Genomic DNA, 12,769 nt, shown 5'->3' on the forward strand with positions numbered 1-12,769 from the left:
AGTTGTTAATGTATTCATGCTTTGTGCTCACCCCTACCCTCAATTTATCCTGCTACTGGGAGGAAAGTTTTGTCAAACTGACTTTTTTTTCTGTGAGCTGCACAGAGGTGACTTGCCTGTTTTTACTTTTCTCTGTTCATCTTGTTACTTGTCTTTGTAGGTGTAGATCATGGCTGCTGGTGTGGTTGTGATAACACATCTGAAATACAGAGATCTGACAGAGAACAGAATAAACCTGAAACAAACATTTTGGTGGGGTTTCTTACTGTTGATGGCAGTGTAAGTGCGTTGGCTCAGTCAGGAACTGTTCTGCTACCAGCAGTGCTCCTAGTTAATGGTATGCGACAAATGGTTATGTCCTACTGTGCTAATTAAAATAATAACTACACACCTTACTGCCTTTTAAAGAATATTGAAGGCTGTAAATTCAAGTACTTGGGAATTAAATAGGACTAAAAACAAGCACTGCCTGTTCAGTCTTGATTTGCCTTTCTTACCCATACGTATGCATCATGCTGGCTTTTTGTGATAGTGGTAATTAATTGCAGGGCTTTGTTTCAAGAGGTTAACTTATCGAGGTCATTAATTTTGCAACCAAATAGAATATGGTTTCAATGCATCTGAAGTGTGACAATTAGCTTTAGTCCAGGCAGAGTAGAACTGAGGGCTTGTAGAGGAGGTAGGTACCTCATTTGTTCAGTGGTATGAATTCTGTTCTTACAGCTTGATTGCTTTAATCACAAAATTCATCTTCAGCCTACACCATTAGAAGGTCTTTACCCTCTAAAGCAGCACAGGCCTTACCCGTTTCCTCCTTCAGTGATGCACTGAAGTACCTAAGACATCCTGAGAACCGTCTCCAGTATTCTATTTAACAGGTAATTTTAAAGTACTGACACTGGGACTTGTGTTTGGAGTGTGCCAGCCCATCTCAATGCTATCTGTTCCAGGGAGGTGCGTTTGGTGCTTATTATAGGTGGGGCTCTTTGGTCTACCTGTTATTAAAGTTGCCCAATGCTTCCTACTGTGAAGACCTGTTCTCGGCTGCTTGTGACTCTGAATTTTAGCCATGTGGGTGAAACTTTTGCAGGCTGTTTTTCTTTGGGGGGGCTGGGGGGGGAGAAGAGGTGATTTGAAACTCGATTTGCTAATGTTGTGTTTTAGAAAAGCTGTGGGAAAATATTCCACAGGATGAAGGAAAGTTTAGGATTTAACTGCGTATCTGGTGAAGCTGCCATGTCCTGCTGGCGAGGCCTCGAGCTCTCGAGGAAGGTCAGCGCTGCCTTTGAGCGGGGCAGCAGCTCACCCTGCCAAGCGGGGCTGGGCTTCGCGTCTGGGAGCTGCGAGGGGCCAGCAGGGGTGAAGACGGCTCTCACGTGCCTCCTCCCGCCGCCATCGGCGGCACCAGCGTTCAAAGAAAGAAGGTACAGCCGCACTGGATGCGCTTTTGTCCTCTCGCCGCTCCCGGCTCCGCTCCCCGGTTCTCCTACGCGCCCCGGAGCCCAGCTCTCCCCGCCGCTGTTCGGATGGCAGCGGCCCGTCCCGCCCGCGGTCCCCGCTGTCCCTCAGCCCGCAGGGACTCAGCGCCCCGTCCCCGCTGTCACCTGCCGCGGCCCCGCCCGCGCCGCGCCTGCGCGCAACCCCGCCCGCTGCCCTGGGCTGCGCTCCGGCGGCGCGATGCGAGGAGACGGCGGCGGGCCCGGCTGCGCGCTGCCGCACGGCACAGGTGAGCGGAGTGGGGGGGGCTGCGCAACGTCTCCCCTTGTCGGGGCTCCGGGGCTGCGGCGCGGGGGCGGCTGCCGAGCGGGGCGGGGTGCCGGCGGCCGGCGGGCGGCGCTGCGCGGCCGCGGGGGTGAGGGCGGCGCCGGGCCCGGCCGTTGGGGCAGGGCGCGAGGGAGCGGCGGGAGCGGGGCGCCTCGGGGAGCCGCAGCCGTCACACGTCCGGAACCTCGGCACCGGGTAAGGGCGTCCTCGGGATGCAGGGTTCCATGCGCGGTGTCGGCCACTTCCTGGGAATAGGGTGAGCGAAGCGGCCGGGAGCGGGAATTAATCCTTTTTAATACCAATGGAGAGGAGCTGCAGCCGCGCCCCCTGACTAAAGCCCTGAGGTGGGGGGCCCTAACCGGCCCCGCTCGGGCTGTGCGGTGTCCTGTGGTGCCGGGCGCCCCTCGGCCCCACCTGCGCGCCGCTGCCTTCGTCCTAAGAAACCAATTGCTTCGTTCTCCTGATCCGGAGAGCGAGTCTCTGAAATGCGTTTTCGAGTGAGATGAGGTTGCCCTAAAACAGCGAAGCGTAACGCTGCTTTTATGCCAAATACGGGCACCACAGCTGGGGCGTGCTGTGCCCCCTCGGGTTGCTTTGGATGGCAAACCCGGGCTAGGGAAACGTAATTGAGACATGTCAAACGGTTGGTCTCCGGTGCCTTTCTTCCCTTCCATCTGAAGGGCGCGGAGAGGACCCTCGGAGGCAGCTTAGTAGTGCTCCGTGCCCGCCGTGGCTGCCCCCTGCAGCCCGCCGTCCTGCCGCCCGCAGCTCTGCCTGCAGCCCCGGCGGGTGCTGCGCTCTGTGCCGTGCCTCCGGAGCTGCCTGCCCTCTGCTGCGTCCCCTTCCCTGCTCCCGGCTGGCAGCTGCCTCAGCTAAAGCGGAGCGAGTCTCGGTGGCTCGAAGACAGCTTTCCTGCTCTATCAGCCTTCACATCTAGGTCGGGATGTTTTCCTGCCTGCCGCACTCCGCTCCTTGCGCTAGGAGTGTCCTTCGTTAACTCCGCGGAGCTCGGGCTGAGATCGGTCCCTTCCCACGGGGCTGCCTCTGCACGGGCGCTGGGGCTGGTGATTCACCCCGCCGGCCTGACTTCCTCGGGGTTGCAGCCCTTTCTCCTCAAGATTTGTTGGAAATTTCCAAATCGGGCTCCCACACGTTGCCCGGGGGCATGGCAGGTCTGCATGGCTGTCTGACTCTTTTTTTTTTCCTTTTAAATACGTGGGAACTGGAGTTAGAAATTAATAACTGTTGAATGCGGCTTTATGGCAGCGGAACACAGTGGATACGTGTTGAGTCCCGAGGTGAATGAAGTTTTTTCCAAGTTGAGTATTTCTTTAAGTTAATGCAACGGTTAATTGCTCCCAGTGCTTAATTTCTCTCCGGCACTTTGCACCTGCGTTTTCATGCCTCTGTGCCTCTGTGATGATGAAGTTGGGAGGAGAGGAATGAGCAGGGAGCTCTGTAATAGCAGCTGGATATTAATGCTAATTTGAATTTGAAACCCTCTATCCTACTCTGCTTTCTTTGTGGCTCTTCCCCTTTTTACCCTGCCATTAAAATGCTTTCCATCATTCCTATGGCTTAAGAGTCACGCAGCTTCCACGTGAGGTGAAAAAAAGAGGAGAAAATCTGAGGCGAGAAAGAGGAGTTTGGGTTTTTGAGGAAAAAAGGTGAAGCGGATGGTTTTGTGTCGGTTTCCATTGGCTTCAGAGAAGCTGTGAGTTGCTGAGGCCTTGCAGATCAAGAGAGAATTTGCCCCGAGGGCTGTTTCTGTACCTGGCTCTGTTTGTTCCTGAGCGCCCTAATGATGGATCTCTGGCAGAAATAGCAAAGGTTTTTCGTCACCTTTATCGGATGTCAAATTGATCGGGACTGCCATTAGCTGCTCGTGAGCACCACTGAGTAGACACGAAGCCAAACCGCTGCCAGACCTCTGTGCTGCTGCCAGGGCAGCACTCACCTCTTTCTGGCAAGTATTCCTGCCACTGCTTTGTGCTCAGCCGGCGACTTGCCTTGTTCGCGTCTATCTCGGTTTCCATTGTGAGACATCATCTTGCTTTGCTTTGCTTTGTTTTTAGTAAATCCCCAAATGTTTTTGGGGTAACTTGAATGCTTTCATAAAACATTCTTTGTTAGTCAGCGTATGAAATATCGTCATTTTTCTCTGAAAGGCATAAGGGAAGAGAAGCTGACAGGTGCAGCTTGTCTACATTGCGTCTTTTACAGAAGTTGAATTCTTACTTGAGAGTTCGGTGCCATGGGCAGTATCTTTGTTTGGTGGGTGGCAGTGTGAGAAAACCGCTCAGAGTGGTTGTCATTCCTGTTCAGCTGCTTCAAGTGGGAACCTAGAGATGTAAAATCCTTACAGCTGTGGAAAGTTCTGTCTGGTGCTGGGCAGTTCTCTCTGCTTACTGCACTCGCTCTGGTAAACCTGGGTGCTGAAGTCAGTGATGAGGGGTGGCTTCGTCAAGCTGGTGGCTGTCCTGCCCAGATTGCAGGGTGCTTTTAGTGCAGGGGGCCATATGCAGTCACTGACCCTGCTCCCTGTTTGTCGCTGCAGGTTGTGAAGATGCTCCGCTGGCAGCGTAGCGCATGAAGCAGTGTGACCCATGCTCCAAGCAGCCCCACGGAAGTAGCGCTCTCTCCTCCCGGAGAGGCCTAACATGCATGTTATGAATTGTCTCTCCCTGGCCAATGACAAGGAGAATGGAGCTCTCTCGGTGGCGGCAGGATTGATGAGCGAGGACCCGCCAGCCTCCTCCCCGCCACCCCCGCCGCCATGCCCCCCAGCAGGGGCACCCCCTGCTCCACCGCTGCCCCCGCCTCCACCCCCACTGCCGGGACCCAGCCTGCCGCTGCACCCGCAGCTGACCAACGGGCACGATGGCCACAGCAGGAAGAAACGGATGCGGAGTTTCTTCTGGAAAACCATTCCTGAGGAACAAGTCCGGGGCAAAACCAATATCTGGACGATTGCTGCGAGGCCACAGTACCAGATCGACACCAAGACGATCGAGGAGCTCTTTGGGCAGCAGGAGGAAACCAAGCCACCGGACCCAAGGAGCCGGTCATTAAAAGCTTCTTTTAAAGAGACTAAAGAGGAGGTAAGAACCAAAGAACCTCTTTCACACAGCGATGTACTTAACACTATATCTGGTGTGAATTCCGTCTGGCCTTTCTGTGTAGTTCTAACTGCAAATATGCTGTGGTTTGAAGGGAAGGGGAACAACAGGGAGGATCAGCTCTGTTCTTGGTGGCACAGATGTGTTTTTCAGAATGCTAACTGCATTTTTTTAATTGTAACTGGGTAAGTGCTACTGTCAGGTCTCCTGTTTAAGGTGCTGAAGGTGCTTATATTTACTTTTTTTAGGTGAGCTGTTGAGCTTTTGCTGTGGTGTGTGTTTCTCTTTGGCTCTTCATAGAATCACTGAGGCTGGAGGAGACCTCTTAGATCATTTAGTCCAGCCTTCCACCCATCACCATCATGCCCACAAACCATGTCCTTCAGTGCCACTGAGGGCACTTCCACAATGGCTGTTGCACAGTCAAATGCAAAAGTATGAGACAGGAGGGAGGAGAGTCCGATGGCGAGGGTTAATGTTATGTGTGCTGTATATGTCAAGAGGGGAAGTACCGGAATCACAATGAGGAAATAAAACATAATGCAGTGGTTAAGGGAATTTGCTATCTAATTGGGATAATTGGAAAGTTTCAACTTTCATAAATGTAGCCTTCTTACTAGCGAATGCCTAATTGTGACTGTATTATTGCATCTACTGTGTTTTTTTAGGTCTCAGAAGTAACCTTCTTGACTTTGCAGCATGACCAGAAAATTGTCACTGCTTTCTGGTCTGCTAAGGAGGGCTGTGTTCCCAATGCCCGCTGTTCAGATACTCCGCAGTGTGCTGAAAAGTGACTTCTTAACTCCCAAATCCCGATTTAGGGGCAGCCTCTTTGTGAAGGCTGAGCCGGATTGTCTCAAGTGATCTTTCTGCAAAGTAATTGGGGGATAGAAATGTAGATTTAATCACAGATGTGTTTCTCTATGTGTGTTTGCTTGTAAACAGAGAGCAGAGGGCACAGGGCTAATGGATGTGACTGTTTTTAGTGAAAAAAACAGGGCCTGGAAGCGGATGCTATCTTGTAGAGTTTGGAAGATGACAAAATAATAAGTAAGGGTTAGGTGAGGACCTGGTGTGCTGATGGTGTTCCTGTTGAACACAGATGATAATAGGAAACTTAAGCAGGCATGTGTACTGTAGCCTCTGCAACCCTGACATCAGGAAGAGGTAATTGTGGCTGTCACCAGAGGTAGTCATTAGGCCGCGTGCTGTGCTCGAGATGTGTGCATCTTGGATTCAGATATGTGTGGTGAGTGCACTTCCTGCACTGCATTGTGGATGTACATCCATCCATGTGTGCTTGCTGTGGAGCATCTGCCCCCACTGAGGGTTGACATGTGCTGAAGATCTGTATTAGAAATGATAATAAATGTCATTAACTGAACATGGCCTCTGGTGTACAGTAGTAGGGGCAGAGAAAACCCCAGCGTGCTCCAGAACTCCAGAACAATGTGCCTTCTGTGGATGTGCTTTCCAAGGTGCTTTTCCAGACCCCCACCTTGTTACAAGTCAGTGATGTTCTGCACGCCTCCAGAGCTGATGCAGTGGACCCAGGCATGCATGTGGCTTGATGCCCGCCTTGCCTGTCGCAGGGTTGCTGCTGGCAGATGGCAGGCAGTGAAGCAGCGGATTTGCCTCTCGGCGCTGATTGCGCTGCTGAAGTGACAAAGTGCTCAGCTCCCTTGTCAAGCATGCCACAACAGCGTGTGTGACAGCGATGAGCAATGCCTCGAGTGTTAATGGGCTTTGCAGTGCTAGCAGCTTAGTAAGGAGGGAAGGAGATAATCCTGAAGAGCCATGTGTCACTGCAAGTGTGGAAGCAGAGCTATGCAACAGCTTGTGTGCTTCATGTTACTGCAGCTATCATTCAGCACCATTATGGAGACTGGAGCAGTGACACTGCTTGTGATTTCTGTCATCTGGTAGTGCTACGGTGGTGACCCAGGGCTCGCTGGGAGGGAGCTGAGGTGCATGTGGCATCAGTGTGATCTTGTGGGCACAGCATTAAAATAGAAGGCGGTGGTTCTGCTCTGGGTCATGTCACTGGCCTGACAAGGGAAGGTAGGAAAGGTGTTTTATGTCTCAGCACCTCTCATTGTTCTGTGTAAAACACAGTTGATTTTAAAGAGTGCTTTATGGTCTAGCAGCAAAAAATGTTCTTCGGAGATCAAAAAGGGATATCTTTAAGAGAGTAGAAGCTTAGATGAAATGTTAGAAGAAAGTTCTTCAGAGGATGGTGAGGTGCTGGCACAACTGCCCAGAGAAGCTGTAGTGTCCTGTTGTTGGAGATGCTCAAGGCCAGGTTGGGTGGGGCCTGAGCTGGTGGAGGGCAGCCCTGCCCATGGCAGGGGTTGGGGCTGGGTGGGCTTTGAGGTTCCTTCCAACCCAAGCCATTCTGCGATTAGTCTAGTTGCCATAGTATGTCAACAGCAAATTTTCACACGCCTAAATTGAAAAGTTCTTGGTTCCAAACCTGAAGAAAACAGCGTCTGTCCAGTGTGATGCACCTGTGCATGGGCAGAGCCTTTGCTCCCCTGGCTCCTTGCTCTCTGTACAGCAGTGTCCCTTCAGTGGGAGCGGTGAAGATGGACCCTGCAGCCAGTGCTGAGGGTTCCCCTGGAGTCAGAGAGGATACGAGTTTTGTGCCTCCTGCAGAGAAGTCACACAACTGTAGGTGGTTTTGGAAGAAGCCCCCTCTTGTAGGACCTTACAGAACTGCATGCCCTTTTAGTTCCTCATCCCAGCACTTTACACAGGCAGATGAGGTACCTAGGTCAGGTTTTGGAATCCCAGTTCTGGAGGCTCAGTACTAAACATCATCATTATAACAGAAGACTCTTTGAGATTTGAGACTAACTCCTACAACACATGCTTTCCTTTCCATAAACAAGCCTTCCCCAAACCCTTAGGAGATTAATTAACATGTTTCCCTAACTAAGAGCTTAATTTGCCCTATGGTTTCACGTAATTTGAGTCTGAAAAACAGGGGATGTAGAATTAGGTTTACACATCAACTGCAAATTACTTTCCCCACGGTTGGGAGTGGTGCAGCACGTGCTGTCCCGTGCTGTTGCTGGCCTGGCAGTGGGGGGCAAGAGGGCTGGTGGTCTCTAGCAAGCTGCACTGCCTTGTGTCAGCCCTCAGCTCCGGTCTTCTCATCTGTGTGCTGCCTTTGGGCCCCCTGTGAGCAGGTGTAAGCTTGCCCTACCTGGTACCGTGCTGTTGGGGATTTTTGTTTGTTTTCTGCTATTTTAGTGTGATTTGATGGCTTGCAGGAGGGTGCAGTGAACTGCAGAGCCTGGGTGCTGGCACCGCAACTGAACAGGAGATAGGAGTAGACTTTTTCAGAAGCTGAGGTCATGTTTGAAGGGTAAAAAGCACCTGAGAGGAAGCAGCATGCAGGCAGCTGTCTGCAAGGACAAACTGAGCTGGAAGTTTGGTGGGGAAGCATCTAAATCTGATGGTCAGCATAGTCCTACTGAACGTGAGGTGGAGAGTGCTGTGTTTTTGTGCACAGATAGGAGCATGTATTTACGGTGTACCTGCTGAGTTCTCCCTCACATCGTCCTCACGTTCCAATCTGGAAACTTCTGGAAGACAGTGAAGTAATGTCAGCTTTTTCAAACGCTTTTGGTAATCTTAAAGTGGACACCAAGTAAGGAATTACTAAAAAATGAGCTGTACATTTATTGATTGTGTGCTTGAACTAGAAAGTATGAGAAGCCAGAGTACATACCTAGAGCAAAAAGGCTGACAGGTCCTTGTGCTTACGGTAAAGACAGTTCTGACATGTTGTGCTGGTAAGGCAAATGCAGCTGTATACGTTATCATCTGTTCTTTATCTTCAAGGGAAGACATGAAAAAATTCTCTAGTTTGATTTGAGGTTGTCCCATACACCTGAGCAGTGTAAAAAAAGCAGGAGTTTTCCCAGGAAATGGTTAGTGACTGCAAACATGTACAGAAGATTAATTCTGAATATGCTTAAAAAGCAAAAACAAAGCCCAGAGCTACAATGACGGTGGCAGAACTTGCAGGCTTAAACTAGTACCGGGAAATCAGAGCATTTGCAGCGAGCAGAGCAATTAGAGGCTGGGGCTGCAGAGGTCACTGAGAGGTCCCTGCATTTGAAAAAAGATTAGAATACTGCGAGGGAAGAGATAGCCGAACCTGCCCTATGTAAGGGGCTTTCCTTAATGATCTGGGGGCCTCTCAGCTCCCAAGATAAGAAGAGAGTAAACCACAGTCTGTCCTCTTATCTTTGCAAATGCTAAAATTGAAGGGTTTCAGGCTGGCAGTTAGCTAATTGAAACTGTTCAAGTAGAAACCATCTAATGAAATACTCTTGTGTTTCCTGTGTTTTCCAGTTTCAAGAGAGAGGAAATTCCAACATTTTGGAAAACTTTTGAATTAGGTTCACTTACTTGCAGCAGCCAAGGAGGCTGCTTCTTAGATGTACTCCATAGTAAGTTCAGGGATAGCGCACAAACAATACCAACATTTTCACTGACACCGTCTGACTGCAGGGCCAGTTCAGTTCCTTGACATTGCCAGCTTTTAATTTACAGACTTATTTCTAAGCCTTACCCTGTCACAGAGGTCAAAGCACCTTTCTGCTTGTCAAAACCTCAAACATCCTGTGAGCCCACCAACAGTCTGGAACATCTTTGTGTACCGAGTTGATTTATTGTAGCAGTTGGGTGGTACTGTCAACACAAAACAATGCTCTCATCCTCCTAAACCTCAGGACTTTTGTAGCTGTTGCCACAAAATAGCTGTGGCCGTGTTAACCTTAAGGACATGATTCTTTAGAAGTGGCTTACGTCTCAGGTTTTTACATGTATGCTGTTGGAGTAAGAAAAAGTCTTTTTCTCTGGTGAATCTCTAGTGTGGAGGGAGGCTGTTATTTTAATGTGGGATTTTTGTTTCATTTTGGATAAAGCAAACAGATTCAAATGTCACCTGTCTGAGGTTTTGATTCAGGATTGAATGATTTCTTTGCTCTACGTGACTGTTCGTGTGAGTGAAATCAGGGGGAGTAGAGAAAGTCCATCCTCATATTTGTTGCATAATCTCTGAAGCACAAGGATTTGGGAGTGTGATGCTAGCTGGCTGCAGGGCCTTCAAATTCAGTACAAGCTATTACCTGATAAGCACTGTTTCTTAGATGCGACATTATGAAATAAGCAGGAATGGGTTTTGCTTTGTAATGAAATAGAATTTGGTTTCTTCCTCCTGTAAATGTTGCTGTGTTTTTACATTTTGCTTGAGAAAAGGTACTGTGGGTGGGCAGTGTATTTCCCAAGTGAAAAAAAACTGGTTCTGTAGTATGTGGCTTTTGTTGCTTAGAAATTACTCTGCTGTCATTTTGCTTATGATTTGATGATAACCATGTGCAATTATCTGTTGCATTTTAAGGAATGACACCTGCATCGTATGATCTTCTCTTAGGTTTTGGTTGATTAATCTCTTTTTCTCTCTCAGGTTTCCATTTTGGATGCAAAACGAAGTATGAACATTGGGATATTTCTCAAACAATTCAAAAAGTAAGATCTGTTTTTTTTCCTTGCTGCTAGTGCAAACTTATGTGGAATTCTGTGTAGTTGTCATCAATTATACAGTATATTGTGCTCTGTTCTTACAGAGTTTGCAGTTCTGTAAGAGTTGTCATAAGTAACTACATCTTGTAATTTGTGTGCTAATATGTTTAGCTTTGCATGCATTTATGATTTAGCCCCAGACACTCAGATTTTGCTGTTGTTAACCAGTTGAAGCGAGTTTTCAGGTGCAGTTAAATGAAACCCACGTATATCTCCAGTAATGCTGCATGAAAGCTTCTTTTCATTGTCTTTATTTCACTACAGAGTTAATAAAAAGGGGTCTGTCCTGGTTTTGACTGGGACAGAGTTAAAAGAGAGGTGAAGATTTTTTTTTAAGTGTAAGCTGTTTCAATGCTATCTTTATTCACTGTTGTTACTCTTTAGTAAAGGCATCGCTGAAAGCAGTGTTAGAATAATACTACTGTGAACACCATTACTGATAACCTCATTATAATCCCTTTGAGTAGCACAGGCATGGATTGTTTTTTTTCAGTTTATGTGACTATTTGCCCTACAAGTGTTAGAAATGTGAATGCTTGATTGTTTTTTCAAGGTCTGCTGAATCCATCATTGAAGATATTTATCATGGAAGAAGTGAGCCCTATGCTTCTGAATTGCTGAATGAATTCCTTAAATTATTACCAGAAGCAGAGGAGGTAAATAATAGTTTTACATGAAGCTTATTTTCTTTGCAGAGTTCTATGCCTTGCATTCCAACATGACGTATTTTATTTTAATGTAAAGTCATCTTGAGTTCAGGTGTAGGAAACCATCAAGCACCAAGGGTTAATCTTCATTTTACACTTGGTATTGAAGTTATAGCATAGTTGTTCCCTCCACATCTAGTAACTTCTCCTACGTTTGAGGTGCTGCTTAAAGCAAGTACTGCTGAGGTATTTTTGTTCTCCGATGTCCCCTGTGAGCTTGTGTTCCTTAAGTAATTTCCCAAGAATTGGAACACTCCTGGATGCAGAGTAGAAGGCTCAGAATCAAAGTATATCTTAATGCAAACAAATTAAACTTCACTTCTTTGGCATCTGCCTTATGGTTCCCTGTTGCAGTGCCTACAAGCTGAGAATTGTCAGCCCTCTGCTTGTTTGCTGCTTGTTTGGTGCATCTGTGATCTGTTGGCTCTTTGGTTTGGATCATCGGGTTCCAACAAGTGCAGAAAGGCTTCTCTTCTGTGCAGCACCCATAGAACTTGCTAACATTGCTTAGTGCTCCAAGGGAGACCTGGTAGCAGACACAGAATCACCAGCAGCACCTTCTGCTCTGTCCCTAGGCCATGATACCGCACAGATACAAGTGCTGATTTCTCCCCTCCCAGTCCCACCCTTCAAGCCCATTCAGATGACTAAGGAGGTGAAGCCCTGCTTAATGATGCACGTTTCCTTGTCTGCTCTTGTATTTACACTGACCCATTAGTACGTACTTGAGAGAAATATATACCACAGATTTGAAAAAATTAACATTAGAATTGCTTGAATGCTTCACATCAAAGCAGTGACTGAAACCCGGGAAATTGCTAGTTAACATCCACACGTAGATCAACCTCAGTGCACACACACTTTACCACTTCAAGGTCATACAGTCCAAGCTGAGTTTCCTCTGTGCAGCAGCAAATTTCAGCTCCAGTCTGACACACAACCTGTCTAGTGTATTGCCCTAAATTGAGCTGTTTTTGCAAGGAATCTCATAAGAAAGAAAAAAGTGTTATGTTGTTCTCTTAATGTTTTTTGTTTTGTTAAGTATGAATGTAATCTGGGGAAAAAAAAAAAGTGTGAAAGTGATTTTGGGAGTTCAAAGTTTTCACCCTTTCATCTTTGTTTGAATTTCAGTGCGTATTCCTATATTTAAACAGTTTATCTTCTTCCTCTTAAAGAGGCAGGCAGAGGAAAACGGTGGAGCTTAAGAAAAAGTGTCTCCTAGTTAACTGTGTTTTGAGCAAAACAGACTGGAAGGAAGGTGTATTTTATTCTTCTTTTCCTCTTGCTGGTTTAGAGTTGGTTATTATTTTAACACAAGTAGAAAATGTTTTGAAGAGCGTGCTCCAATGTGACATAAATGTTGTATTTCCTATCAGGTGATTCGACAACGAGCCTACCCATCAAGATAGTGGGTCCAGAGCACTTAAGAAGTGCTTTTATGGAAACGCTTGATAAACGAATAGATTTTGTGGTGTAGGGGAGTATGAGAAATCAGGGGGCATTAAGTGTTAGATTTATTGCTGTTCTGGAGGGCTGAGAAAAAGTTTGTTCCCTGTGTGCAAATATTTGTACTGTGTTTAA

The 12,769-nt window shown here is 47.7% G+C and overlaps 1 protein-coding gene across 2 annotated transcripts in view; it reads left to right on the top strand.

The window, feature by feature from the left end:
• Window positions 1–1,641: 1,641 nt before the first annotated feature.
• The window catches only part of FHDC1 (FH2 domain containing 1), a 33,081-nt gene continuing 21,953 nt past the window's right edge, over window positions 1,642–12,769 (top strand). Inside the window, exons 1-4 of one of the 2 annotated variants that reach the window (XM_015861329.2) lie at window positions 1,642–1,726; window positions 4,322–4,865; window positions 10,366–10,427; window positions 11,035–11,137. In XM_015861329.2, coding sequence (XP_015716815.1) covers window positions 4,425–4,865; window positions 10,366–10,427; window positions 11,035–11,137 — 606 coding nt within the window. In that variant the 5' untranslated portion in view covers window positions 1,642–1,726; window positions 4,322–4,424. Of the gene's footprint in view, window positions 1,727–1,862; window positions 1,960–4,321; window positions 4,866–10,365; window positions 10,428–11,034; window positions 11,138–12,769 lie in introns of those variants that run through there. The other variant, XM_015861330.2, reaches the window with a different exon arrangement.

Source organism: Coturnix japonica, chromosome 4, assembly GCF_001577835.2.
Source record: "Coturnix japonica isolate 7356 chromosome 4, Coturnix japonica 2.1, whole genome shotgun sequence".
Taxonomy (NCBI): Eukaryota; Metazoa; Chordata; class Aves; order Galliformes; family Phasianidae; genus Coturnix; species Coturnix japonica.